This window comes from Tribolium madens, unplaced genomic scaffold (genome assembly GCF_015345945.1).
Source record: "Tribolium madens isolate multiple individuals breed KSU strain unplaced genomic scaffold, Tmad_KSU_1.1 Scaffold_91;HRSCAF=231;Tcas5.2_LG7, whole genome shotgun sequence".
In the NCBI taxonomy this organism is placed as follows: Eukaryota; Metazoa; Arthropoda; class Insecta; order Coleoptera; family Tenebrionidae; genus Tribolium; species Tribolium madens.
In genome coordinates this window covers 10,518,266-10,545,067 of record NW_025401063.1, presented here as the reverse complement: position 1 = coordinate 10,545,067, position 26,802 = coordinate 10,518,266, and the positions used below count along the sequence as shown (strand labels likewise).

General features: G+C 33.3%; 8 protein-coding genes across 17 annotated transcripts in view; 4 read left to right on the top strand and 4 right to left on the bottom strand.

Moving 5' to 3' along the window:
* Positions 1-8,397, top strand: part of LOC123012087 (zwei Ig domain protein zig-8-like) — a 66,189-nt gene extending 57,792 nt beyond the window's left edge. For all 5 annotated transcript variants that reach the window (XM_044409875.1, XM_044409878.1, XM_044409874.1 and 2 more), the window contains 5 exons: positions 2,247-2,413; positions 3,623-3,724; positions 6,800-6,908; positions 7,421-7,711; positions 7,760-8,397. In XM_044409875.1, coding sequence (XP_044265810.1) covers positions 2,247-2,413; positions 3,623-3,724; positions 6,800-6,908; positions 7,421-7,711; positions 7,760-7,866 — 776 coding nt within the window. In that variant the 3' untranslated portion in view covers positions 7,867-8,397. The remainder of the gene's footprint in view (positions 1-2,246; positions 2,414-3,622; positions 3,725-6,799; positions 6,909-7,420; positions 7,712-7,759) is intronic.
* Positions 8,345-10,647, bottom strand: LOC123012088 (Down syndrome cell adhesion molecule-like protein 1 homolog). The gene is made up of 5 exons (XM_044409879.1): positions 10,474-10,647; positions 9,193-9,314; positions 8,942-9,046; positions 8,785-8,893; positions 8,345-8,738 (listed from the first exon to the last, which is right to left on the bottom strand). Exons 1-5 carry the CDS (start codon positions 10,559-10,561, stop codon positions 8,425-8,427), a joined length of 738 nt encoding a protein of 245 aa, XP_044265814.1. The 5' UTR covers positions 10,562-10,647; the 3' UTR covers positions 8,345-8,424.
* Positions 10,648-10,870: 223 nt separating this feature from the next.
* LOC123012085 (chitooligosaccharidolytic beta-N-acetylglucosaminidase) lies at positions 10,871-16,171 on the top strand. 3 transcript variants are annotated; one of them, XM_044409869.1, is made up of 6 exons: positions 10,871-11,027; positions 11,971-12,125; positions 12,191-13,170; positions 14,681-15,166; positions 15,217-15,471; positions 16,011-16,171. In XM_044409869.1, exons 1-6 carry the CDS (start codon positions 11,004-11,006, stop codon positions 16,112-16,114), a joined length of 2,004 nt encoding a protein of 667 aa, XP_044265804.1. In that variant the 5' UTR covers positions 10,871-11,003; the 3' UTR covers positions 16,115-16,171. The 3 variants fall into 3 exon arrangements, with proteins under 3 accessions (XP_044265804.1, XP_044265806.1, XP_044265805.1); XM_044409871.1 differs by having other exon boundaries at positions 10,873-11,027; positions 12,070-12,125; XM_044409870.1 differs by lacking the exon at positions 10,871-11,027 and adding an exon at positions 11,054-11,424 and having other exon boundaries at positions 12,070-12,125.
* Positions 16,164-17,377, bottom strand: LOC123012089 (nascent polypeptide-associated complex subunit alpha). Its single transcript, XM_044409880.1, has 3 exons — positions 17,307-17,377; positions 16,842-17,106; positions 16,164-16,651 (listed from the first exon to the last, which is right to left on the bottom strand). Exons 2-3 carry the CDS (start codon positions 17,091-17,093, stop codon positions 16,262-16,264), a joined length of 642 nt encoding a protein of 213 aa, XP_044265815.1. The 5' UTR covers positions 17,094-17,106; positions 17,307-17,377; the 3' UTR covers positions 16,164-16,261.
* Positions 17,378-18,002: 625 nt separating this feature from the next.
* LOC123012153 (guanine nucleotide-binding protein G(f) subunit alpha) lies at positions 18,003-19,590 on the top strand. 2 transcript variants are annotated; one of them, XM_044409976.1, is made up of 5 exons: positions 18,062-18,146; positions 18,199-18,342; positions 18,396-18,570; positions 18,625-18,722; positions 18,773-19,590. In XM_044409976.1, the coding sequence occupies exons 2-5, from the start codon at positions 18,308-18,310 to the stop codon at positions 19,470-19,472; spliced, it is 1,008 nt and encodes a 335-aa protein (XP_044265911.1). In that variant the 5' UTR covers positions 18,062-18,146; positions 18,199-18,307; the 3' UTR covers positions 19,473-19,590. The 2 variants fall into 2 exon arrangements, with proteins under 2 accessions (XP_044265910.1, XP_044265911.1); XM_044409975.1 differs by having other exon boundaries at positions 18,003-18,342.
* LOC123012154 (coatomer subunit zeta-1) lies at positions 19,463-20,483 on the bottom strand. Its single transcript, XM_044409977.1, has 5 exons — positions 20,301-20,483; positions 20,001-20,246; positions 19,819-19,952; positions 19,674-19,764; positions 19,463-19,562 (listed from the first exon to the last, which is right to left on the bottom strand). Exons 1-5 carry the CDS (start codon positions 20,316-20,318, stop codon positions 19,515-19,517), a joined length of 537 nt encoding a protein of 178 aa, XP_044265912.1. The 5' UTR covers positions 20,319-20,483; the 3' UTR covers positions 19,463-19,514.
* Positions 20,465-21,137, top strand: LOC123012155. Of its 2 annotated transcripts, none has more exons than XM_044409979.1 (2): positions 20,465-20,886; positions 20,945-21,060. In XM_044409979.1, exons 1-2 carry the CDS (start codon positions 20,554-20,556, stop codon positions 20,996-20,998), a joined length of 387 nt encoding a protein of 128 aa, XP_044265914.1. In that variant the 5' UTR covers positions 20,465-20,553; the 3' UTR covers positions 20,999-21,060. The 2 variants fall into 2 exon arrangements, with proteins under 2 accessions (XP_044265914.1, XP_044265913.1); XM_044409978.1 differs by having other exon boundaries at positions 20,466-20,890; positions 20,945-21,137.
* On the bottom strand, positions 21,127-26,754 carry LOC123012151 (zinc transporter foi). Of its 2 annotated transcripts, none has more exons than XM_044409972.1 (7): positions 26,533-26,754; positions 23,336-23,728; positions 22,783-23,274; positions 22,611-22,731; positions 22,476-22,558; positions 21,698-22,220; positions 21,127-21,579 (listed from the first exon to the last, which is right to left on the bottom strand). In XM_044409972.1, exons 2-7 carry the CDS (start codon positions 23,720-23,722, stop codon positions 21,359-21,361), a joined length of 1,827 nt encoding a protein of 608 aa, XP_044265907.1. In that variant the 5' UTR covers positions 23,723-23,728; positions 26,533-26,754; the 3' UTR covers positions 21,127-21,358. The 2 variants fall into 2 exon arrangements, with proteins under 2 accessions (XP_044265907.1, XP_044265906.1); XM_044409971.1 differs by having other exon boundaries at positions 26,529-26,753.
* Between the last annotated feature and the right edge of the window lie 48 nt (positions 26,755-26,802).

Below are 26,802 nucleotides of genomic sequence, written 5' to 3'. Positions count from 1 at the left end.
CTAAAGCCGGCAACAATAGGAAGATTACACCGATTGAAACTTTTCGAGGCCATTTAAAACATTTTGCTTTACGGCTTTTTGTATTTCTTTCTTTATTTAAAATTATTTACGCATGTCTTGTGTTGCTCCACAATTTCAAATTTTCGACTTCAGTGTTAAGTTTAAATTTTCCCAAGATTTATTTCACCCATCTATAATTACATAAAGTGTGGCTTTCAAAATCGTATTGATTTCAATACACGAGTTTTCGCCAAAATTTGATATTTATTCGGGTCGTGCCGGAGTGTGTTGCTATAGCAATGTATACTTGTGTTACAAATCGCCGTAACCTCAACCGCGTCTAATTCATCAACTATATGAAATGCTGTCATCACTTGACTGTGGGCGATCTGGAATTACCCTCGAGTTAATTTAATTCGGAGGATGTTATTTCGTAAAGTTTCGCTCGGTTGATACGCGAAATAATTCACCGGGAGGATTTTGGACCTCCTCCAAGTCTGAGACGCGCTTGCATTTTTCCTAAAGGACTGACCGGATTCTAAAATATTGACTGTCGTTATGTGGCTTAATGCCACTCCAAAGTAGAAGAACAATTACTTAAAAGACATATTTCAAAATGTTGCAGGTCTGGGACACGAGCTCAAAAAAACACAAAACTTTAAACTTGCATTCGATTGTGCTTCATGTTTTTAACTTTTCCAACACTTTACATCCAGAAAAACTATTGTTTGACATTTTGGCCGACAACAAATTTTATTAAAATACTTAACCCTGTTTTATGTAAAATGATCCGCGGAGTTTGGTCGGAAACAGGAAGAAAAAACTAAAGAATCTTTTATTATTAGACTTAACAATTTTTTGCGTTCATCACAGTTCAAAACATTCGAAAACATTCATGAACCGTTGCTGCACGCAGTTAAAGAAACATTTTTTATATTTTAACACAGTCTGCGTTATCGCTATAAAACTCTACAAACTACAATATTGTTCAAGATATCGATTAAAGTTCATATGTTTATTTTAGGTTTTAGTTATTTAGGTACAAAATTCACTGCAGAATATTTTATGTATACTTAAGATTTTTTATTTATAAATTGATTTTGAATTTTTTAATTGTAACTTAAGTTAAAAAAAATATTAAAATTATTTTATTGTATACACTAAAAAGGTATCTACAAACAATTTAAAAAATTAAATGTCAAATCTTATATTTACCTTTTTATTAAAATTTATTGAAGTCTCGAATTATGGAGCATCGGCAACAGAATTTACTTAATGTATTGTAAGCAAGTAAATATTTTAGCCTTGAATAAGCTCTGTCAGTAATTTACTAGTAAATATTTTACTATCCACTCTGTAGCTATCAATCTTTAGTTTCATTGGCGACGACTATATTTTGTGATATATTTTTAGCAATAAAACTTGCAGTAAAAATGCAGCTGCACTCAAATATGAAATTGTGCATTTTATTCCTTCTTTTATCATGCTTACAGTAATTGCAGATAACTCAAAATATCTTAAAGTCAAAATAATCCAATAGTTTGACTCCATATGGACCCCATGCTGGATTAATTACAATATGCACGATAGTGTTTTGAAGACTAATTACGAATTTATCTGCTCCGTTAAGCTTAAAAGCTGCGGAAAGAGAAATGAAATAAAGTAGTGAACCAATTTTAATTTAAAAGGTTACCAGTTAGATTACTCTCATTTCCGGACCTCTCACCTGAATGTTCATTCGTTTTTTCTCTTCTCTTTTACCACTCATAATAATTCTATTCTCGTAAAGCAGCCAGTATCAATTATTACATCAAAAACGTAAAGTTTTAAGCCAAGTTTGAGTTTTTTATTTAGCGAATCGCCAAACTTATCAAATTTATTGTGGCCGTAAAGCCTTAAAAAAATGAGAAAAACCTTCCAGGTGTATTAACAAATCCATTTCATATCCTGTTCTCTGAACACTTAAGCGTTATGTAGGTCACGACTGGTGGATTTTCGTCGACTTAATCCGCTATAAAATATTTAAGATAAAGGGCGAAAGCGCAGTTATAATCTTTCGTGCAGATGTCGGATTGCACCTGAAGCAGGAAGAGGGCCTAATCATCAGAGAGACTGAAATTTAAAGTGATCGTTAACAAAACCCGCCGCAATTTAACTCGAAAATGTTCAAGAGCCATTGTTTAACGATGAAATATTCAAGTTTGTTAAAAATACACCGTCTCATGTCGAATCGTGATTGATTTCAGATCCTGAAGCAGACCTCGGAGATGAACTAAATGAGCTCGGAGCTTCGTTTTCTCCCGTCGAGAGTCCTCCAGTTCACTTTGCGACCGAAAATAGCACGGTCGTGACATCTCAAACAGGGTCAACGGCTCTAATACCGTGTGTAGTCAACAATATAGGAGATGGGATGGTAAGTAATAGTTTTTCTTATTCAAACAGGTACTCGGGATGATTGCTTGACCTAAAAGCGCCCGCGGGATTTAATTCCCCGGAAAAAAACACACTGCAAACGAACTTAAAAAGCACACAATCCTTTTACAAACGCATCAAACATTATTCATAAGACGACAGTTCCAACGCTTCACCACAAATAAATGCAGTTCTTGTTGACTTTTAATTTATATTTTAATATCAAAACACAAAACTCAATCTATCTTTTTGCCTTTCATAATCAAAATAAAATACGAGAATATTAGCCATTTAGCAGTTGGTGGCCGCTTTAAAGCCGTTTTTATGAAGCCAAATGTGTTTTTAAAGGTAAATTTAAATTACTTTTGTTATTCGTTTTGAATAAGTTTTTGACTGGGACATAATGGCTAACCGAAATACATCATAACTTCCCCGGTTTATTTGCTTGTTATACTTCTTCAAAATAACAATAATAATAAAGCTCCAACTCATTTATTTACCAAAAAATTACCGTCTTTCAAACCATTACAAGAAATAAAAATAAAGAAAATTCTAACATGGAAATTAAATAAAATACTACAAAATGAACGTCCATACTTACTCATATTTGAATTAAATTGTATTTTGGTTCTCATACTTAAAAATAGTTTTATTTCAAAATTTATGTATCTATAAACATTGATAACAATATAAAATATATCTCTAAATTGAATTTAAAATAAATTTGATCTTCTATATTCTCCATAGCCAGTCCGAACCTGGCATTGACTTTAAACACTGTTTTTAATCAAATTTTATCCTGCATTAAAAAGACTGTCAACTTCCTAAGAATTGTGTGTTAAAAGTTATATTTTGTAGAATTTCAAAATTGAATTAAACTTAAAAAAAATTACGAAAGCACACGTTTATTATAAAACCGTTAAATACAAGATATTGCCAGGTTTTCAGCATTTTTCAGAGTAAGTTTTTTATCGCTGAACTGTTCAGAGTAGCAGAAATTACACTGGTGTTTTTTCCAGAGTCCCTGTTTTTTGTGTGTGGTCCTTATTAGGCATTTAAAGTGTAGAGCTTTCATCTGCGGTGGCATGTTAATGATTAAACGCCTATCCTCTTAAGCAAAAAGCCAAGAGCTCTGTGAAAACAATAGCGCTAATTCTTCAAATCAAGCACGTGCTTGAGGCTTCCTCAATGATAAATTCAAATGTTTTAGGTCTCGTGGATTAGAAGAAAGGATTATCATTTACTTACTGTCGGCTTAACAACATACAGCAGTGACGAGAGGTTCCAAGCTATACATCTGCAACACTCAGGAGTGAGTAAAAACTTTACAACCTTGTTTTCATTACTTATTTTATTAATCTCAAATACTTAAACTAAACCGTGAATGTTTTATTTATGAAGCTCGCCATGTCTTGTTCTAAAAATTTTCATCAATATTTTCACGAAAAGTCGGTGGGTTTTTAAGATGTTTATGATCGATGGCGTAATTTAAAAACGTTTTACACTCGTGTCGGTAATATTACAACACTTTGGTGACACTGCATAAGAAGGATGAAAGTGAGGCCTATTCAGGTGTGTGAAAATTCGATTAAGTGGAATAAAAGTCGGTCGAATGTTCGCAAGAGATAGCGGCTGGAGCGCCGCCATGCAAGAAAATAAATTGGAATTAAATAAATGCATCGCAAAGTGATCTAGACGTGTTTAGTTGTCTTTTGTGGTGGGCCTACACGAGTGACAAAAGAGCGCACATAAAAGCCTTTTTAACGAGATTGCTCTTTTTGCTCTCGGCACTAGATTCACTTCTATTGGGAAAAGTGGTTTTTATTTGGGGCAGAGAGTGAATTCAACTCGACTTGTTTATTTTAGATTACTGATAGACCATTAGTTTTGCTATGCACTACGCGTTTTGCAGTAAATCAGTCCCTTTAAATCAAAAAAAGCAAATTCGATAACCTACTTAAAAAAAAACAATGGCTGCCAACTGAATAAACTAATTGCACTTAAGACTGACTTTTAAAATAATAAATTGGTAAATCTGAAAAAATTGTTTAATGTTTATTCTTTAATAGAGAGTAAGTAAACATTTACCACCATTTCAAAATATCTATCAACTTTAAAACAAATGATAAAAATTCAGATAATATGTTATTCTTGTATTTAAAAAATCTACTTAAAAATTCAATTTTTGATTTACTTACATACCTAAATTTTATATAAAAGCTAAAACTTAAAAAAAATTAAGCAAGCAAGCTCAAAATCTAAGAAAAATCAATAAAAGTGAATAAAAGTTTTATGATTTTGAGATAAAAATTTGAGTTATAGAATAATTGTTTTTGATCCTTAAGCACTATAATACCCACTAAACACAAAAGATCTTGTGAACAAGAAAATTTAAAATAAAGTGTGAAACTTTATATACTCAAAACTTTAAAATAACTGATAATATGATAAATATGAAAACAATATCTTTTTATAAACAAAATACTTAAACTGGAATACTATATTAAGGTACAAGTTGCAGAAGGTACTCGTATCTACTCAAGCACAAATTTGAAATTCCGAAACGAGCCGCGTATCGACGAGTTGAGGAACAAATGAGTGCTTGAAGAACCTTCTGCAACAAGTGCTTTATACTATTTTTTCTATTTTGCCGCTTTATATCATTTTATAAATTAAAAAACGAAAATTTTAATTTTTTTTCTAGAGAATTTTGCGACGGTGGCGACATTTATGTGAAATAATTTTAGGCGGCTGTAAAAAAATAATTCTTATTTTCACATTTGAAAATAAATTGTGAGAAAAATCCGTCACATAAATTAAGTTAACGCCAACGATTTATTCCAGCACTCAAATGACGTCATTTGGGTACTGGAATAGACTTATTATAACACCGAAAAATAATTTTACAATTTTAAGGCAGTGGTACAGTGATGGACAGTGAATTTCRTCCACCCAATTTCTGTGAATTCACAAAAATTTACTGTAGTCTGTGCTTTATTGTCATGATAACTGACATTCAAATACGTATTGTCAAATTTAATCAATTTCGAACATTCCAGCAGTAAGTGCGTTTCAAAAAATAAAAATTATCTCTCTGGTACAAGATGGTATGTCTCAAAGACGTGTCTCTATACTTTTAGGCATACCAAGGACTACCATTTCAAAGGACAAAGGTAAAAAGTAGCAAGAATCATCGAGTATGCTGTCAACATTACAAACGTTAATCAAAATTCGAGACAATGTTAGGAAAACCTAAAGACTAATTTACGCTTTTAATCTGTCAGGGAAATTGGGTGGACGTGCTCCATTAGTTTCATATTTTAATTTTTCTAATTTGCGTTTAGGTATAATACGTTTATTTACGTCTCTCAGTAGCAGTCGTTTATGGCTATCTATAAAAGCACACTATACTTTAATGAAATTAGGGTTATTTAGTTTTTGTACGCCGCTTCTGACTTGTCAGGTAACAAATATTTTTGCGTTGTTGCTTCGGCAATTTCGCAAATTTCGGGCGGAGTGCAAACTAAATTCTGTTGGCTCATATTTTATTTATTATTATTAAGTTGTAACACTAATAACTAATAAATTGTAAATTTTTAAAGACAGACGGCAGAAATGATTCAAAAAATCAGGTGGGCGCCGAGTGTTACCAACCGATACCAACTAACACAAAATTCTCTAGACGACAAAAATATATATTTTTTAATTAAAATAAGAAAAAAGGGGGCACAAATTAGAAAAAAGAGCATAAAATACTCGTCTTATAAGGGTTGATTTGGCGCACGAATCCCAAGTTAGAAAACGAGCCGTAGAACAAAACTTGTTCTTTAATATACTATTTTGGATGCGAAATCGCATTGTACAAGGTGTACGAGTCTCGTAATTTTACGTTTAATGATTGCAATTATTTGCAAAAGGTTATTGCATTTGTACGGTAGATTAGAATCTCGATACCCGACGCAATAATGTACATAATTGTGTTATTTTGCCTTTATGTTTGACGGACATACAAAGCTTTTCTATCAGATAATGAAAACGTGTTGTTATTATTAAAGCAAACGACATACGTTTCCGCGTAAATTGGGTTATATCTTCAAATTAAACAATTTAATATGAACGAAAATTTGAATCTTTGTTGCATTTTCGCTTTGTAACAAAAGACGATTCATTATATTTTAAAAGTTTCATTATCAAACCATTTACGTATATAAAGGCGAGTTCCGCCCCAAATACTTTCAAACGTATTTTAGCTATTGACTTTCAAGTGAAGTTTATTGAAATTTTAAACAGGAGCATGGAAAAGTTTTTTTTACATCGTATGGTGTAACCTCATTGTTGTGTCTCTTCCGGAAAGCTTTTTATACATCGAAATTTATGCTTTTTTCAGGATTGGACGCTCCAAATCAGATATGTACAAAATAGGGACGCTGGCTTGTATGAATGCCAAGTGTCTTCCCATCCGCCCACTAGCATTTTTATTCACCTTAATGTCGTCGGTAAGTCGTCTAGCTTGTATTAATGAATAAATTATTCAAAAAGGGTGACGCCGAACGCTTTAGAGGATTGAAATGTATAGGGAGGCTTTCAGAAAAAATTGCACATTAAAGTAATTCATGGCTTTGATGCACGACTGACAAATGCTCGCCAACATTTATTTTCTTTTGGTGTTCTTACCACTGACACGTAAAATTCAAATTCTAAGATAAAAGATGCAACATCTTAAAAATAGTTGTTAAAAAAATCTTTAGATATTACTCTGAAAAATAAGTTTTATAAAAGTAAAAATCAAGAAAAATTTTTGTATTTTTTTATTTTCAGTTATATAGGATAATTATTTAATCAATTATTAAAGCTATTGTTGACTGATTAATAAATAAATATGCAGTAATAATAAAAAAGCATCAAAACCACCAAAAACGAAACCACCCAATTTGTTTCTAAACTAATATTGTTTTCTTGATTCCGACAAAAACCTTCGATTCTCCAGTCAAATATCTCTCCCTTTCAGAGGCGCGCGCTGAAATTCAAGGACCTTCTGAGAAATACCTGAAACCAGGCTCAGGTCTACGTCTTCAGTGCAATGTCTTACAAAGCACCGAACTGCCAACTTACGTTTTCTGGTATCACAACAACCGCATGATTAACTACGACGTCGATCGAGGAATCAACGTCACAACTACCCTATCTGAAAAAAACAGCATCCTAACAATAACTAGTGCTGCGACACATCATTCCGGAAACTATTCTTGTGTTCCTAGCAATGCTCAACCTGCGAGCACTTACGTGCACATATTGAACGGTAAAAATTATTTTCATCATAACGGGATTTTTATTAAATGTTTTGCAGGAGAGAATCCTGCTGCGATGCAGCATGGAGCCAGAGGACTGTCGTGGCTTCAGTGCAGTCCTTCGTCCTGGCTGCTCGTACTTTCCATCGTCAACATCATGTGCTAGTTGCAACTGATAACAGGTCTATGAGAGGCCTAAAGTTATTTCATAAACATCTAAACAGACTAATTGGAGTGTGTAGTGAGAAATTAACAAATATTTATAAAATAAATTGGGACAAGTGAAAGCCAAAAAGGCAGAAATTTTTGTTCAATTGATTAACAAACACAAATTATGTTATGGAAATTAATGAAATTGCCAGTAAGTACCAACACTTAGTTATTAAAATTGTAAATAATTTTTTTGTGGTGCAGTGATCTTTTAAGAGTTGCAAAAGTTTTGAAACTTTATGTCACAAGTTAAAGGCTTCTCTGTACATAAAACCACATCATAGCGTAAATAAAAATGTGTATAAATGTCACATTCCATTTATCACTTAAAACTGATTGTGTGATAAGTATACTTATAGATATAAACAATATTAAATTTTTACATAATGTTGTTAATTTAGGTATGTTTTAAAACCTGTTATGGCTGTTATTTTATTATGTATTTAATCATTGTAAATGTAAAAAATATTTATTTAATAAAAACTGTACAGAACGTGGCATGTTTGGAATTCCCTCAACATTTGCGCTTCACTTTCGTTTGTACTTTTACATACAAATTAGCCTGATCTGCGTTCGAGGGAACACATGAGTAATTTCCCGTATGGCTGAGTTTGGCGGTTGGAAAAATCAGTTCGCTGCCTTGCCGACCTTCCCTTATGCTCTCCCCATCATCCAGATCGTAATTAATCATCCGATTCTCCTTGTACCAAAAAATATATTTCGGTGATTCAATCGAGTTGACCAAAAAGCAGCTAAGTCGTAGAGTTGTCCCAACTTCGACCAGACGCGTCCCATCGGGGACACTCCCTTGTATAACAGCGGTCGCTTCTAAAACCCAAAGTGACTCAAAAGTTCCTTAACCACATTTCCTCACTTTGCAAATGCAAAAAAACGAAAATGCTCGCTTCGAAATCTCCCTCGACCCTGCATTTGTATAGTCCAACATCGCTCGGTTTCGTGTATTTTATTCGCAACAACCAAAGCTGAAATTGCGTTTTGATCGAGTATCAGATTCGACTTAAAGTACTTACATTCGTGTTTTCGTCTTTTAGTCGCGCTTGGAACCGTTTGTCGCCGGTGTTTGTTCTATTGTTTGTCGTCAAAAGTGTACTGGAATTTACCTTCCACCATGATACCTGAATTGATTAATATTTTAATTAACACTTATTAAATTTTATGGGGATTATCTATTTGGGTTGTAAAACAAGTTTTTCATGTTTATGAATATTTTATTTTATCTGAAGCCTTCCACAAAAATCGTTGAATTTGTTTTTGGACTTACATTTAAAGCTGCTGTTGGATATTTGATGAAACACTGGAGTTCTGCTGTTGATCCTAACTGAGCTGTTTCGTTTGTGTTATTTGCACTTTCGAATACATTAAATGGGGAAATTGGGAAACTTTCTGAAAGAGAATTATTCAGAATGTGAATATTGTAGTTACGTGCAAGAATTACACTTTAAAAACTTCAACACAAATGTTTAATTGTTAGAAATAATAGGAAAAAATAATATTTTAAATCCACTAGACAAATGTTTTATGGATTATTCTTCAGAATTATAAGAGTCTTGCAAATTCGGAAACATCATTTTTACTAATATCTCCGGATTATATTAGACATAAGCTCTTAGGTATTAGGTACAACATTAAAACCGTTGCTCATTTTCTATTTCATGACAAAAATATCTTAGTTTTATAATAGGACTTAGTTGCTGAGTAAAATAAGTGATAAAATCTAATCAACCTATTATTAGTTCTTTTGTACCTACTTTCTAATAAAATTAATTTCAAAAGTTCAGTTGTTACATATTTGGATAAATCGGATAAATACAACAAAAAATGCCTAAACCGCAAAACTTAAATTCCTATTTGAGGGCAAACATTTTATTGTTTTGGCGAGCAGTGTATTCAATAAAACCAATAAATATACTTATGATTATCTCAAAAATAATACCTACAATTTCTAAGAAAATTTCATTAATTATTGCTTGATTGAGTATTTTTTGCTCAAATACATAATTATAAGTTTACTTATTATATCATGCATTTCGATTTTTCTTAATAAAAAAATAAATAAAGAACTAATATTCTTTAGCAAGGTTACACAACAATCGAGATTAAACATAAAACTTTTCGCTTTTTGTTGGCAAAATTTTGTTTTATGTAGCTCTTTATGTTACCTCTCTTCTAGTTAATTCTTCTTTGTTAAAAATTAAATATGACAAGCACTAAAGAAAGAATGCGTTCAATTTCGCTCAACTGTCATCAAGTGTTACCATCCCAGTCTCGAATTTAAACTCCACTACAATAGTGAAACCAACTTCTCTCACAGTAGCAAGCTCCACAAATGTTTTAAATAAATTAACTCGATTTAACGTAAGCCTCGCTCGGCTTCATCCATGATAAACACCGAATATTTTGTTTACATTACGATTGGTTCAGTTTTATTAATTTAGCAATAAATCCCACTTCTTAACGACTATAGAAGCGAATCTCTGGATTGTTGCAGTTACTACTAATAACGCGAGATTATTAATTATGAAGAAAATTACAACACACTCACCGGGCTTTCTGCCAACATATTTCCCTACTCTGCAGTATGAACTCGCGAGAATTACACCAAAAATAAAAAATACGAAGCAACGCTTCATTTTATTATTTACGACAGATCTCAGTGCACCTTTTCAAATATTTATTAACATATATCTCCCTCTATATTTACATGTTATGTGCAAGAATATAAGAGGATTGGCTGGACCTCGTCGTGATAAGAATAAATACCAAGGTGACAGAAATCAATAGCAGAAGTTTAAAAACGTACTTACCTAATTGTCAAGCATTGCATGTTTGTATTTTATGACCACTCCCTATATTATAGGTAACACGAGCCATTAATTGATAATAATTTTTGATATTCCGTTACAAAATCATTTTCAGAGTTGTAAAAATAGATAAGTAACAGGTATTTATTTTCTGTTTCGTATAAAAATCCGGTTCAGAGCCATCGACAGAAGATATAAAAGTGAACTTGAAGCTGACACTACCATTAGAGAAGTAGGTGGTCTTCTAGTAACTTTCACAAATTATTGTTGTATGAAAGTGTCACAATCTACTGTGGTGAGTAGTTTTATTTTAGTTATATGCCAGTGTTTCAATAGTTTTGGGTCAATAACAACTTTATACGTTATGTTCTATGTTCAAGAATGCGTTCATAATTTTAGATGAGTTGTATAAAATATTTTTTTCCAACTGGAATTGTTGACGTATTGGTATAATTATATTCATTATTATAGTAATGTAGAAATGCATTCGTAGAGGTTTTAAATAACTCTTCAAAACATTACCTATTGCACTTTGTCGGCTTGTTATAAATTAATAAAATAAATTTTAGGTAAATAAATAAATCATCCTAGCGATATAAAAGTACTTATTTTTATTGTTTTCATTGATGGTATCTGGTATCGATTGATTGATAATATTGGAAATGTTTTTAAGCAAACAAGATAATGGAAGTGTAAGTACTTAAGTTAAATTAAGACAATAATAACTAACTTTATAACTTTGACTTGAATATAAAAGTTCCCATAAGAATAAAAATTAAGAACTAAAAATTTGGACAAACAAATTACATTAATCTGTAATTTCTAATGAAGGAATGTTTTTGTAGGTGTGACTATTCAGACAATTAAAACAAAGTAAACTTTTATGTGATGTTTCCATAGATTTAATCAGAATTAAAAAATGAGTTTTAGAGGTTGTTTTTTCTGACATTTAATCAAAAATGAATCCTACTTGCAATAACATCTTAAAAAGAGTTGCAAGAAAGAAGTTGCGCATTATTTTCTTTATTTTATGTATAGTAAATGTTCAAATATTTCAAAAATTGTTTTCTTACACCGACAGACTTAAACAAAAAAAAATATTAGGTCGACATAAAATGGTAGTTCATGAAAAAAAAATGCCCCAGTAAGTATTCAACATTTATTTTTGACACAAATATGTTTTATCTCTCGTTGATAAACTAAATGATAAATTCTCGTATTTGCCCCTCCTTACACAGAACCATCGCAAACAATTCGCAAACAAGTCCAAATCGAGTTCTACCACAACTTGTTTATCCTTGGGGTCATCAACTTTATTAAACCAACACGTTTTACAGATGAAGCACCCATTAGCCACATATTTACTTTTCCTCGCGCTATTCAAAAATATCAGGTAACAACACTCGACACTTCAAAAAACCCACACAATTGTTCCGCAAATAAATAATTAACTTTTAGTGCTGTAAATGGAGTATGGCGCTGGGAATGCAAAAACAACTACTGCCAGAAGGCCCCCATCACTCCCGATACAGAAGCTACAGGCCTAAGTCTCCCGGCATGTCGTCTGTTTTGCTCCGAAGCGGCAGCCCTTTGGCCCAAACCGACCGGTGAAGTCCACGTAGGGACCACTCTTGTCAAAGTCAATATCAACAGTATAAGCTCTGAGGGGCTAAATTTTGAAGCACCAGCGCATAAAATCGCCTCGGGAGCGTTGGACCGGTTCAGAAACCAAATCGATGCGTTGTTGCCTCAAAAACTGAGACTCGCATATGGGGGGAAAACCCTAGAAATTAATTACAAGTTAACCAATCCTGATGTTAAAGAACTCAAACTGGATACGAAAGAAGGCTACGCTTTAACGGTTACTGAGACGGCCGATGGGCGCCTAAATGCAACGATTATCGCTGATAATGTCTTCGGAGGCCGAAACGGGTTGGAAACCCTAAATCAACTAATCATTTACGATGATCTCAGAGAGCAAGTTTTGATGCCCAACGAGGTGAGTATTACTGACGAGCCAGCATATCCGTACAGAGGGATAGCCTTGGATACCTCCCGGAATTTCGTCACTGTCGATGTTATAAAGAGAACGCTAGATGGAATGGCCGCTTCAAAATTGAACAGTTTCCACTGGCATATCACAGATAGTCATAGTTTTCCCTTTGTGTCAGAGAGTTTGCCAGATTTGGCCAAATACGGAGCATATTCGCCCAAAAAGGTTTACTCTCCGGAAGAAGTGGCTGAAATTGTGGAATATGGTCTAGAGAGAGGTGTCAGGGTTATTCCGGAATTTGACGCCCCAGCTCATGTCGGTGAAGGGTGGCAGAACACGGATTTCGTGGTATGTTTTAATGCCAAGCCGTGGAAGGACTTCTGCGTGGAGCCACCCTGTGGCCAGTTTGACCCCACGAAAGAAAAGCTGTACGATGCTGTTGAAGGTAATTTTTTATTTAATTGCTCTTGACAAATAACAAAAAAGTAATATAAAATAACATAAGTATTACTTATCTATTACTAAAACGCGATAGCTAACGTGAAAAACAGTTACTTTAATAATTAGTTAATACCTAATATACTTGTAAATAATTTCTGGATTATAAAAAACGCCACAAGCCATAATTTCATTTTTTTTAAAGGTAACGTATGCACCTAAAGTCTTTTTAAACCTTTTAAAGCTTTAAAAAAATTCGAGTTCGTAATTGTTTCTCATTTCTGACCTCTTATCTCTTGTGCACTTTCCTGTTCAATATTGACCAAAACTCTTCAATTGATCGAGCCTGAGGTACATTGGAAAGATTGTCTATTTTAGGTACAAAAATTTATATTGCTTTCGTCAAGACAGTTTATACCTTCTCTACCATTGCCGCGGCAGGTCAAAACACTACATCATCATTGGCATGTGTGTATTTAAAACTTCATCGAATTTAGAGAGACATCTTTGAATATAAGTGGTCTTTGAAACATCGAATCTTCGATCTAATTTTTATTCTGAAACTCCAACTTTGTTTTTAACGGCTTCAATCATTCTTTGTTTCCCCAAAATTTTGAACCAATTAATACAGAGTGTACCCTTTGCTTTATGGTCAGATAAATTGTTGTTACAGAAATATTTTGTTCACTATAACAATTTCACGCTTAGGCATTTGCCTTAGGCCTTAGCCATTGTAAATGGCTTAACGAATATTTAGCTTATAACACATTTTAACGAGAAATCGAAAAATAGTCAAATATACCTACCATTTAAAAAAATGAAATTGATGTAGCTTTCTACCTTCTACGCTTTTTTTTTTCAGTGAAACAGGGAGTAGCATTGATTGAGCATCTATCCCAAAAAATAGACGTCAATAAACTTTTCAACTTTGTTTTAAGAAGTATGTATTGTCATACTCGTATCTTTAAAAATAATGAAGTTATGGCTTGAGGCGTTTTTCATAATCATAATACTTAATTTAAAAAGTTCATTGTACCTATAAAAAAAATGTAACTCCTTTATTTAATATTTTTCGATGCATATTTATAGGAAACTTTTATCTTAAAATTGAACATCGTATCACCTGCTCAAATTTGTAACAATAAAAACGGAACAGCCTGTATAATGCTAGGAATTTACGAGTTAAATGCATAAAAATTTTAGCATGTAAAATATTTGATTTTTAAATTTTATCTTGTCGAGGAATGGTATGTTCGCTATGTCAATGGAAGTGAATTCTTATAAAAATAATCATTTTATTACAGAAAAATTCACATTCGATAGATCGTTTTTAGAAACAAGCAATTTTTTCATTAGTCTAAGGAATATTAAATTCATATAATGAAACAGTTATTATTATTACTTATGAAAGAAATAATATGTATATCATATTCAGAGATCTGAAAGCAAAAATTACCTACACATTGCATTTAAAAACGTCCTGTACTCCTGACTGAAACCTTTTATCATTATTGTAGGCATTTATGGAGACATGTTAAAGCAATTCCAACCCCCTGTGTTCCATATGGGTGGCGACGAAGTCCATTTCGGTTGTTGGAACTCCACTCCCCACATCGTCAAATGGATGCAAGAACAAAAGGGTTGGGGCCGGTCCGAGGAAGATTTCGTCAAGCTTTGGGACATGTACCAAAACGAAAGCTTGACTCGTTTATACAAAAAAGCGGGGAAAGAAATTCCTGTTATTTTATGGACTAGTACTCTCACTCAAAAACAGTATCTTGACCGTTTACCCAAGGATAAATATATTATTCAAATATGGACGACCGGAGGAGACCCACAAGTCAAAAATTTGCTCGATAATGACTACAGAGTAATTCTGAGTAATTATGACGCTCTCTATTTCGATTGCGGCTTCGCCGGCTGGGTCACCGATGGGAACAACTGGTGCTCGCCATATATCGGATGGCAGAAAGTTTACGAGAATAAACCAGCCAAAATTGCCGGTAGTATTTTCAAGATTAAGATTCAAAAATAATATTGTAATTGCTTTAAGGTGATAAAAAGAGCCAAGTTTTGGGGGCCGAAGCTGCTCTTTGGACCGAACAGGCTGACAGTGCGAGTGTCGATACTCGAATTTGGCCCCGAGCGGCAGCTTTAGGGGAAGTACTATGGAGTGAGCCTACGAGTTCTTGGAGAGAAGCCGAGCAAAGAATTTTGGTACAGAGGGAGAGACTGATTAATTTAGGGATAAATTCAGATGCTCTTGAACCTGAATGGTGTTTTCAAAATGAAGATAATTGTCCGACTGGTGAGTTTGATGAGTAATAATTGTGTATGTGTGAGGAAATAAATGTGATTTAAATTGTGTCTTGCTGCTTTTCTCTTTTCCTTAGCTCCCTCCCTATCTCTGGCTCAAATATGTAAGTGACAAAAGTATGTACTTTTTCATTTACAGAATATAAAATATAGATTGATTAATTAATTAATTATCAAATTATTGCATTAGTTTTCTAATATTTTTGCCGTAGGTATTTAAAAATCAATAATTTCTTAATAATATCGAACAAAATAATTTTCAGTCAAACGCACAAAATTTTCTGGTTTGAATCATTAATGCTTATGCTTATTAAATGTTGTTAAATCTACACTTTAATCGTTGTTTGTGAATTCAAAAAAAATTTCTTTGAATCCCATTTCGAACGAATGTGTACACCAGAGAGAAAAAATTAGGTCAAATTGACAGTAGATCTCATAGTAAGATCCAAGTTCAAAATTGCAAAATCTGTTCAAAGAGGTTTTTTTAGTCTAGTAATCACTTAAATTATCTTTATTTGAACAAATTTCTAGCCGACGACCATAATGAAGATGACAATTCAGGGAATGCATCAGTAAACTTAATACCCATATTGCTCCTAATAATGAATGTTGTTATACCTTTGTTTCAGCACTAATTATTTACTTTGAAAATTTGTAAATTACTAAGTGAAAATAAATACATAATACTACCACAACTGACTTTTATTATTTATTTACACTCTCAGAACAGAGTCAGATTTAAAATGAAGAAAAAGTGACAATTCAAGCCTCTATTAGACTCATCACATGGTAAGCTCCATAATTGCGTTGACTATATCATTACAATTGTTTTTAAGTGCCTTTATGGCCCTTACTCTACTAACATTGGCTTGTGACATAACTAATTCAACATCCTTTTCTTCAACACCAGTCTCATCAACTTCCTCATCCTCAGATTCTTCAGCAATCGGTGCAACTGACGTGGGGTTTCCAGACGCACCTTCTCCAGCAGGATTGACTTCCTTGAATTTCTCAGCGGCGGCAACTTGCGCCTGCTGAGACAGATCCTCTATTTTAGCTTCACCAAATACAATATAAGTATCACTGACTGGATTCTTGTAAACATCTGGCTTGTTTATAACAAAAAGAATATTTTTTGATTTGCGAATAGTCACCCTGTTCACTCCAGTCACCTGAAACAAGCACCAAATTAAATACTCGCCCAACAAGTCACTAATGAATAATTTTTTTGTCAAAAATTGGGTCAGTCTGCCAAGAAATTAATCACGAATAGTAATAATCAGCCAATAAAAGCGAAACCTTGGTTTATATCATCATGAGTCATGTACATAATACATTCCAAGAAACAGGTGATAAACTTACTGGTTTAAGTCCCAACTTGGACATAATTTTCCTCGCTTTCTTTTCTCCGCGCGACTGTTTGGCCTTCGAGACCATATCAATGGGTAAACCAGCGGCAGCAGCCCCCGGAAAAGCACTAGTTCCGCTGTTGGCAGCCCCTGCATCTTCCAATTCGGGAATTTCATCTTCAGATTCACTGTCCGTAGACGAAGCACTTTGTTCCGGCTTGGGTTCAGGAACAACCGGTTTTTCTACTTCCGTCATTTCAGGCATTTTGTTCTATATACTGCAAAAACATGAAAAATGTGCAAGTTGCATAATCAAAACAAAAATAAGCGTATTTCACCGAAATAAGGTTAGCGGTTTATTGGGTGATAATTAGACGAATTCTGCACAAAAAATGGGAACAGTGTCAATAGAAATGCACTTCATAGTGTTTTCTTGATAAATAAATGGAAGATGATTACAATAAATAACGAAACTTACCGGAAAACCGAAGGAAAGCCAATTCCTTGACAAAAATCGAAACAAGAGAGGGTGGGGAAGTTTGAGAACTGTTTTATCGGCAGGCATGGTTTAAAAATAAGCGCTAAATTATTTGATTTTTTTTATGTTCTTTGTTAAAAAAAATATTAAAAGTTAGGTTTTAAATTAAGTAAGACATATCAATGTCTAACAAATCAGTTGCATCAAATCTATAATTTATATAAAAAGTTAAAACCTCGAATAGACAACTGAGATGCAACTGTTTGCTAAAAAATCCATAAAATATAAACAAAAAGATATTTTAGAAAACTCAAATAAAAGGTTATCAATTAACAGTAAACACACTTTCCAAGGATTAAGTAAATTTTATAAATTTCTATAATTACTGGTTTTACAAAAAAAGTATTGTTGGTTGCTATGGTTCTAAAGTAATTTTAAAAAATGTTCAAAAATTTTCGATTCATTTACATAAAATAATACAATATCAAACACAACATTTGATCTGAAACTTTAACCGACAAAAACAAAGAACATGCACTTGTGCTTAGTTTATTATCAGCATTATCTCTATGATGGTTTAAAGATTATCCTATTTTACAAATACAAATTTTTTGTCTTTTTGAAATACAGATGTTTTTAATAATTCCAGCTCTTATTCAATGTTACTGCCACTACAAAAAATGCCTACTTATGTAAACTGTGATTTTATTAATTTATTTAATCTGATGTACCTATTTTATGTACGCTGGAAGTGTTTCTTAAAAAAAAAAGCAGATAAGATTAAGTAATGTGAAGGAAATTGATCAGATAAGTCAACTTTGCAATCACGTATCAACTCAGGTATGCGAAATCCTGGTTAAAATATAAAAATGTTTGGTTGTGGGCGTAACAGAATTAAAGAAGACGATGCAGAATATGAACACGATAGACGTTTCAAAAAATCAACCAAACTGCTACTTTTGGGTACAGGTGAATCTGGGAAAACTACAATCATTAAACAAATGAAAATTTTGCACATTAATGGATTTTCAACTGAGTAAGTAGGTATTTTATTTTGATTCACATGAAATTTAAAAAATTGAAATGTAGAGAAAAGAAACAGAAAATTCCATATATTAAGCAAAATATTCACGAATCCATCTACGATATTGTTAACAACATGGATAAAATTGATCCTACTGTAAAACTTGAGAAGAATGAAAATGAAGAATGTGCGAAATTTATTTTAAATTTGGGGCCAAAAGAACCTGAGGAATACACTGAGGTACAAAATTAAGTTAATAATTATTGTACAAAAACACTGTATTTCTGTTAATAGGAATATTTCGATTATGTGAAGAGTCTTTGGGGCGATCAAGGTGTGCAAAAAACGTTCGAGCGCTCAAATGAATATCAGTTAATAGATAGTGCCCAACAGTAAGTGTTTAACTTGTTAAAAAAAACAATTTTCTTATAAATATAAACAGTTTCTTAGATCGTATTGACGAAATTAGAAAACCCGACTACATCCCATCAACTCAAGATATTCTGTTTTGCCGAATTCGCACCACTTCTATTTCAGAAATTGAATTCAGTGTCCCAGTACCCAAAATGTACGGTGGCGGTAGTGCCAACTTTTTGATGTACGATGTAGGAGGCCAACGAGGAGAACGCCGAAAATGGATACAAGTATTCGACGGAATTGACGCTATTTTATTCATAATTGCGGCAAGTGATTTTGATCAAACTCTAAGAGAAGATGAATCGAAGAATCGGCTTGAGGAAGCTTTGTCGGTTTTCAAAGATATGTGTGGAAGCCGGTTTTTGCGAAAAGCTGGAATGATTGTATTTCTCAACAAACAAGACCTCTTTCAGAGAAAACTCGAGCAAGGAAGAAGATTGGAAAAGTACTTTCCCGAGTACAATAGTTTTAATAAAACTTTCACCTCTGATGTCGATAATGGAAAAGCTTTCTTAGGAGAGAAAATAACACAAATGTCGAAAACAGAAGTAACAGTAAAAAATTATAATCCAATTACAAAAACAGTGTCTGAAGAGAAATTGCCTCCCAGAGACATTTACATTCACCATACTATCGCTACAGACACTCAAAATGTTAAAAAAGTGTTTGATAGTGTCCACGAAATGATAATTAAGGAAAGAGTAAAAAACATTGCAAGCTATTAATACAAATTTATGAATTACAATACAATCTTACACAATTATTAATTACTTAAGCAAAGACCACTTGAGTTGTTCTTTAGCTGACTGTATTACCTACAAATAAATGTATTCTGTTATTAAATAAATGTAATAACTTTTCTCTCATACATTAAACAAAATATAACAAAAGCTTCACCAAAAAATTGAATGCACTGCGTTAGTTACCTGAGCTACAGTTTGCTCTCCTAATGGAATATCGTCGTTTCTGAGGGCCACTCGCGACACTACTGAATTTGAATCAGCGTCAATAATAATACTGAAATATAAAAATGTATTACCTTCCTGCTATTGAAAAGATAGAGCAACTTACCCTCCATCACAAATTTCATCCATTGCCAACATGACTATATCAAGAGAGTCCAAAACAGCCCTTTTTTCGACGTTTTTGCGCAAAATTTGACTCACAGAGTCGTAGAGACAGTTCAAAACGCTCATGAGAATTAACTAAAACCATGTATAAATAAAACATAAAATGATAGAGCTGAAACTTACTTCATTTTCATGTGAGCTTCCCATAACATAAAAAAATAAATCAACGTTGCTGCGATAAACACAAGTTAAACCATCTAACATGATTATTTCAGCATTAGCTCTGTGTGTCTTGTTGAAGAGATTTTTCTCAAAGGCTCTCTGTTCCTTTGCGGTGGAAAAAACATTTTTGTCATAATATTTCGCCAAAATGCGGTTGCCATCATTGTCAAGAATTGCAATTCCTTTAACCATATACAACGTTGGCTCCTGTGGAAATAATTATTAATCTTGTGGGGTACCAAAAATAAAATTCGCACATACCAACAATGCTCCTTCCATTTTTTTGTGCTTGTAATAATTAATTAACGTAACAAAATGTATTTTGTTTCATTAAAATGCTAAATGTGATCTGTAATATTGATCAGCTATAATTTATTTTGGATTTTATTCCGAAATTTGACGTGTCTACAATGTGACAGTTGGAATAGAGAATTTCTGTTTGTGATGTTGTTAGTTGGTTGTCATCTGTCAAATAAAATTCGAAAATTGTTTTGATTTTCAAAAATACGACACAATGGATCAAACAATAATTCCTACAACGCAGCAAAATATCTTCCTTTTTCAGTCATACTGTAGCAATGCCCAAAGGCAAGAAAATGGTGAATGGCTGTATTCTATAGAAAAGTGCATTCACGAATTTAGAAATGAGTTTCCTACGGCCACGTTTTCCGATGAGATGCTAAGAGAATACGTGCCCCAGTTGCTTGAACGTCTTCGAACAACTGGTAGTGTAAGAGAACCCGAACTGCCAAATTTGGAAATTTTTCTGACTTCAGAGAAAGTGGAACTGATTAAAGCTCTCGTTGAGGAAAACCCCAAAATGCCTCCACGAAAGTTATCTAAAGTCGTAGGTATAGAAAAATATTTTGTGTTTAATACTTGGAATAAATTTGTTTATTTACTAGGTTTACCCGCGGCAACTTGTAAAGCGGTCATTAAAAAAATTGAAAAAAATATGATGTAACTAATTTATAGGTATAATTATTAGATCTTTAAGGTAAGAAACTGTGTAAACTCCAGGTTTAGTAAATAAGAACTGTTTTCTTTTGCTGATAATATTTTTGTTAGAAGAAATAATAAAAATTCCTTTCATATTTAAATAAATTTTATTTATTTTGCGTACCAATACTGGTTGATTCATTACATGTGAGTTCACATAATAGGTAAGTCTTTAATCAATACTAATACCTAAATAGCAGCAGAAAGAAGAAAAAAGATGATGTCGATGTATTCATTATAAAAAAGTCTCTGTAAGAAACGCGCAATATCAAAAACCAGATAAAATAAAAAACAGCCAATAAAATAAATTACAAAAATCATTAATCCCTAAACATATTCTTAAGATCATGTTCAAACAACGCAATCAACGTCATTATCCCAAACCCCAATAACAGCCCACTCAAATGCAATATGCACTGAATCAAATTCCCTTCATCTTCATGAGCTGAACTCAACTCTGGAATCATATCCACAAGCGCAATATAAATAAACGTTCCTGCTGCCACTGCAAACACCCACGAACTGGCAACTTCGGTATTCCCTAAAATCATAAACATTGAAATAAATAACAAAAAAAGACGGTTTTTGTCAAGAGGTACCAAACGTTGCAGTGAATTGATACCCCTTTAGAAAAAAACATCCAGTACTACCACACTAACCTAAGTAAACTCCCAGTAAATTCCCCAATACGCACAAGATGCTTGAAATGATATTATAAAACAGCGCCTGCTTGATACTCATCCCGGCTTTGAGCAGCATGGCAAAGTCGCCTACTTCATGAGGCAACTCGTGACAAAAGACAGCCACGGCGGTGGAAAAGCCGCCGGCAGCACTCCCAGAAAAGGCAGCTCCTATCGCCATACCATCAGTGAAATTGTGAAGACCATCACCCATGATCACCATCCATGCAACCGACGAGAAGTTCTGAGGCGCGGCATGGACGTGGCCGTGGAGGTGAGAGTGGCCATGGTGAACAGCCCCATGTTCGGTTATAATAACCGTATAATCGGCTTCGGGTTCCTCCTGAGGTGCCATTTCAATGTGTGGAAGCATTTTGTTGACTTCGGTGCAGTTGTTGGAAGTGTTCAGATCGCTGGGACATTCGGTAAGATTCTGGTTGGTTTCACCGTTCTCACAGTCTTTGGTTATAGCAGTTTCGGCCGAATCGCTCTTAGACGCTTGCTAAATATTGTGCGTGTATGAATAATAAATAAATAAATCCTTTAAATGTCTAGTGTAAATTTTGTTTACAAAGTTAGTAGGAAAAACAATGCCTTAAAATAATTGGAAAACAACTACATCTCTCGCTTTGTAAACAAGGAATTAATCATTTATTCAATTATTACTATTAATCGTTTTCACTCTTATCACACAATGTACCAACAAATCAACATTCCAGTACAAAACACAAACATTTACGTTTATATCACACTTTACCTGTTTCGCAGCCTTCTTTTTGCGACTGTTAAGTAACTCTTCGAGAACATTCGAGGATTCCCCAGCTTCCAAAAATGTGGTATCTGAAACTCAAATCATAAGACGCGGACCGCAGACTAAACACGCAACACTCACTTGGATCATCAACAATATCCTTGTAGCACCTAGGATACGCATTGTACTTATCCATACATTGGGTATCACCCGTTTTATTTATATCTAACTTACTGTTCAAAACTTTGACATGAGAATGACCCTAAAACATTGTATTATTTCTCCAACCTCCACAAATAAACATCATATATACTTTGCTAGGCTTGCCCTTACGCCATCTATGAACCAAAGGAATAAACCTCTCCATCACGAAAAACAGTATCAAGCCGAGCATCGCAACGAAGCCTTTCCACATATTTTCGTGGCTTTCGCCGTGATCATGGTGGTGGCCGCTCATAGCATGAGGTAAAAGGTGTAAAAGAGCATCTCCAGCGAGAGTACCGACGGCTAAAGCCACCAGAAATTGTAAAAGTGGTTTGTAGAATTTTTTCTGCATGACGGGGATTATCAAAAGGGAAAGAACCCCACAAGTGCTGATCACAAAAACAGCACACATTGAGTACAGCCACGTGGTTACGGTAATTGTCATTGGTTGGACCGTGTTTTGTTCCGTTTGCGGCTCACAACTTCCGGAAATAATCGAGTAAAGGAGGGCTGGGCATGCTGCTTCTATTGTCGACGAATTGAACGTTTCAGTCGAATTTGATAAATTTTTTAAAGCGATTAATGCGTTATTGACGACACACTAAAAACAAAATAATAATAAATAAAAGACTGGCGGTTTGGTTTTTGTTTCGCTTCCTTACCGTGTCATTGGTGTCACCCTTGGAAGCCTCATGATGCGCAATTGTCTGTATTTCAAAAACGTGTTCTAACATATATCGGAAACCTTCTAACGTTATTGTTTTACCGTCACCGTATTTATCGAAAAGTTTTTTTAAATAAAAGTCTTTATTTTTAATATCATTGTCATCACTGTGTCTTTTATTAATAATATGTTTATCGTCACTTATGGTTAAAACACTGTTGTCCCAGGGTTCTTTCTCTTTGAATTTTTCACGTTTGAGGAGTATTGGGTCGTGTTGTAGGTTTATTTGAGGGTTTTCGTGAGCCACAGCTGCGTGAGAACCACAAGGGGAATGGGTGGCACAGATGAGACAAAAGACACAGACGCTTAAGACGTGAGATGCCATCGTGATCTGAAAAAAAGAGAGACTTTTATGAAATTATGAAAAACTTGTGTTGAGAAAAGAGAAAGTTGATTTGTGATTTATATGGAGGATCGGTTGTAGGAGATGGTTTCACTAGAATGTGAATGAATGAAAGTGAAAATATTTAAAGAATAAATTGGATTTTATTTGTTGCGTTGGTAATAAAAACAATTACTTGTACAACTATTTAGTAAATAAAATCAGATAAATAATAGCTATTTATGTTATAAGTACATAATATGTCTTCGTCGACCAGCCCTATAGGGCATGACCATATGTAAAATGTTATTAATAAAAAAGAAACATACCAGGTGAATAAAAAGTATGGAACCAAGCGTTTTTTTCGTAAACTAAGCACTTTACAAAAAAAATTATTAGTGTAACGTAAAGTCCAATTAAAATGTGACCATTTATCAAGAATAACATTTTTCGAAATTTCTTTTAGTTTTCGAGTTCTGAAAAATTTTTTTTTTTTAAATGGCAACCCAGTATGGTAATTTTTTTAATTAAAGGTTATGATCTAAAAATGACCTCTAATTAAACATAATTGTTTTCTAGTCAGTACTTTTTTTTAAATAAATTGTTAAAGTTGCGTTCCGAGCCCATCACGAAGATTTTCAGAACTTGAACGAGGGAGTCGTTTCATAATTTTGGTCGTTGGAGAGCCCGGTTTTTGGTGCAGGTGCTTTGGGGTGGTTCTGGATGGATGAAAAAATGTAAAAAACAAATCATTTTCTTCTATTTTCAGTCCATTCGAAACCACCCCAAAGCACCTGCATAGAAGTCAGCGCTCTCCCATGATGAAAAGCATGAAACAACCACTTCGGTTAAGTTCGGTAAATCTTCGTGATGAGCTCGGAAAGCAACTTTAACAATTAATTTAAAAAAAAGTACTGGCTAAAAAACAATTTTATTTCATTAGAGGTCACTTTTAGATCATAATCTTTAATTAAAAAAATTACCATGGTGGGTTGCCATTTACAAATTTTTTTTTTTTCAGAACTCGAAAACTAAAAGAAATTTCGAAAAATGTTATTCTTGATAAATGGTCACATTTTAATTGGACTTTACGCTACACTAAAGTAAAGTGCTTAGTTTACGAAAAAAACGCTTGGTTCCATACTTTTTATTCACCTGGTATATGATATAGGTATGTACAGTTAGGGACAAATTACTTTGGTCGTAAAGTCACTTGAGTATCAAAATTGTAAAGCATGCATTAGGATGGTTAACCTTTTTTTTGCTGTACCCAATACATATGTCTGCAATTTGGCCCATGAACAATCCCTCAGAAGTAAAGGAGACGATTCTTAATTCCTAAACGTAGAAATGGCACTTTATTGCTAAGAAAAAACTCAATAATTTAAAACTGTCATCAATGTTGACTAGACGTTAATGCCTGGTTTACATTATTTTTTTAAATTACATAAAAATGATGACCCAGGTATTTTGTCCCCAACAGTACCTATAACAGTAAAAATAATTGCTAGCCTCTGTAATAAAAAATACACTAAAAATAAATTACTGCAGAATGTCAAATAAAATAGTTAATTGAAGGTTCTGCAAAGATATCTCAGACACTTGTCAGCTTTATTTAACGCCTATTAAAAAGGTACAGTCAATTTCAAAAAAAGTGGTAGGCAATGTCTCATTTTGGCATAAAATTATTAACTATTCATGTGTAAATGAGCGTACTTAAATTTACAAAAATACATTATTTGCCATCATGAAGTTTGGTAATTTGTCATCAAATCAATTTTGTTGTGAAAATGTAAATCATTTATTTATTATTGATTACTTTATGAAATGACATTGACGACCACTTTTTTTTTAATTCGAATGTATATTTGAATTCAAAAATTTGTCAGTGATGCATAATCTAAAAAAACAAAAATCACAAGACCCGTACCACATTTTTTAACTTTTGTGGTAATGTTTTTTATTCCTACATAAATGTGGTTTCGTTTTACAAATAATCTAATTAAAATCTATAATACTTAGTAAATAGTTACTAAATAGTATTCTAACGTCGATTGTAGTTAAAAAAAACCAACACAATGCAGTTCCAAGAAATTTTGTAAAACTATGTAAGACAACAAAATCATAAAAAAAAATAAGGAAAATACATATATTCTTGTCCCAATGAATCACTTCCAGGCGCCCACACATGACCCATTTCTATTAAAGTCAAACCCATTAACATTACTAATACTCTCTTTATTGGTACCTCGATTAAATACTAATTAGATTAATTTGCATTTCAAAACGTAAGGAATACTAATGAAAGACAGAACGTACCGATGATTTCAACACATTAATATTTACAGTCTGGCTAAATATAGGCCTGAACGAAATCATGTCGACTTTTAAGAGTGATTTTGACGCATTTGTAAAATATGATTAATCATGAAAAACTTGTTGTAACTGGTCTCGACCAACAAAGTCAAGTCAAGTCAAGTCAAGTGACACGAAAGCTGTCACCAATATACAATAATGACATCGTTTTTTTCTACTATGTAAATTAATAATTAATATAAAAAGAAGTTTGATTATAACTCTTATTTAGATACAGAAAAAAAAACATTTTTTATGATTATGTGTTAATTTATACTACCATAAAAGAGCCGAAGGATTAAATATCTGACAATCAATCAAAACCGGCGATAAAATCAATGACAATCATAAAATCCACTTGGAATAAAGCACCAGAAGTGCAAATGATCGCCAAATAGTGAAACACATACCCAGAGGCGTAATTGCAGCTAAAAATTAAGCAAAAAGATTATACCTACTCCTGACGCCAATAACCTCACAGACAGGTTCTAATTTTACTACACATTACTTGAATTCGACGAACTAAACAAAAAAAACTGGCCCTCAAACACACACTACTCTAATTAAAGCTGATAAACTGGTCTTTGATTTGTGTTAATTATAAAGGCAAACACACCAAACACGGCACACGCAAACCATGAACATGGAGGCCAGCCTTAATACTGCCATGAAATTGTCCAATGTGGCAACAACGCATGCGCCAAAAATGTCACTCAAAAAATTAAAAA

What these genes read in the sequence shown, in the direction of transcription:
- LOC123012088 (XM_044409879.1), bottom strand. Translation starts at nt 10,561, where the DNA reads ATGAAGCGTTGCTTCGTATTTTTTATTTTTGGTGTAATTCTCGCGAGT. An exon ending in ATCCAACAGCAGCTTTAAAT is followed by an intron (nt 9,047 to 9,192) that starts GTAAGTCCAAAA and finishes TAATCAATTCAG; the next exon opens with GTATCATGGTGGAAGGTAAA. An exon ending in TAAAAGACGAAAACACGAAT is followed by an intron (nt 8,894 to 8,941) that starts GTAAGTACTTTA and finishes ACGCAATTTCAG; the next exon opens with CTTTGGTTGTTGCGAATAAA.
- LOC123012085 (XM_044409869.1), top strand. Translation starts at nt 11,004, where the DNA reads ATGAAAGTGTCACAATCTACTGTG. An exon ending in GCGCTATTCAAAAATATCAG is followed by an intron (nt 12,126 to 12,190) that starts GTAACAACACTC and finishes ATTAACTTTTAG; the next exon opens with TGCTGTAAATGGAGTATGGC. An exon ending in GCTGTACGATGCTGTTGAAG is followed by an intron (nt 13,171 to 14,680) that starts GTAATTTTTTAT and finishes TCATTATTGTAG; the next exon opens with GCATTTATGGAGACATGTTA.
- LOC123012089 (XM_044409880.1), bottom strand. Translation starts at nt 17,093, where the DNA reads ATGCCTGAAATGACGGAAGTAGAAAAACCGGTTGTTCCTGAACCCAAG. An exon ending in CCAAGTTGGGACTTAAACCA is followed by an intron (nt 16,652 to 16,841) that starts GTAAGTTTATCA and finishes TGCTTGTTTCAG; the next exon opens with GTGACTGGAGTGAACAGGGT.
- LOC123012153 (XM_044409975.1), top strand. Translation starts at nt 18,176, where the DNA reads ATGTTTGGTTGTGGGCGTAACAGAATTAAAGAAGACGATGCAGAATAT. An exon ending in AACCTGAGGAATACACTGAG is followed by an intron (nt 18,571 to 18,624) that starts GTACAAAATTAA and finishes TTCTGTTAATAG; the next exon opens with GAATATTTCGATTATGTGAA. An exon ending in TTAATAGATAGTGCCCAACA is followed by an intron (nt 18,723 to 18,772) that starts GTAAGTGTTTAA and finishes AAATATAAACAG; the next exon opens with TTTCTTAGATCGTATTGACG.
- LOC123012154 (XM_044409977.1), bottom strand. An exon ending in GATGAAATTTGTGATGGAGG is followed by an intron (nt 19,765 to 19,818) that starts GTAAGTTGCTCT and finishes TTTATATTTCAG; the next exon opens with TATTATTATTGACGCTGATT. An exon ending in GAGAGCAAACTGTAGCTCAG is followed by an intron (nt 19,563 to 19,673) that starts GTAACTAACGCA and finishes ATTTATTTGTAG; the next exon opens with GTAATACAGTCAGCTAAAGA.
- LOC123012155 (XM_044409978.1), top strand. Translation starts at nt 20,554, where the DNA reads ATGGATCAAACAATAATTCCTACAACGCAGCAAAATATCTTCCTTTTT. An exon ending in AAAGTTATCTAAAGTCGTAG is followed by an intron (nt 20,891 to 20,944) that starts GTATAGAAAAAT and finishes TTTATTTACTAG; the next exon opens with GTTTACCCGCGGCAACTTGT.
- LOC123012151 (XM_044409972.1), bottom strand. Translation starts at nt 23,722, where the DNA reads ATGGCATCTCACGTCTTAAGCGTCTGTGTCTTTTGTCTCATCTGTGCC. An exon ending in GTAAGGGCAAGCCTAGCAAA is followed by an intron (nt 22,732 to 22,782) that starts GTATATATGATG and finishes ACAATGTTTTAG; the next exon opens with GGTCATTCTCATGTCAAAGT. An exon ending in GGATATTGTTGATGATCCAA is followed by an intron (nt 22,559 to 22,610) that starts GTGAGTGTTGCG and finishes TTTGAGTTTCAG; the next exon opens with ATACCACATTTTTGGAAGCT.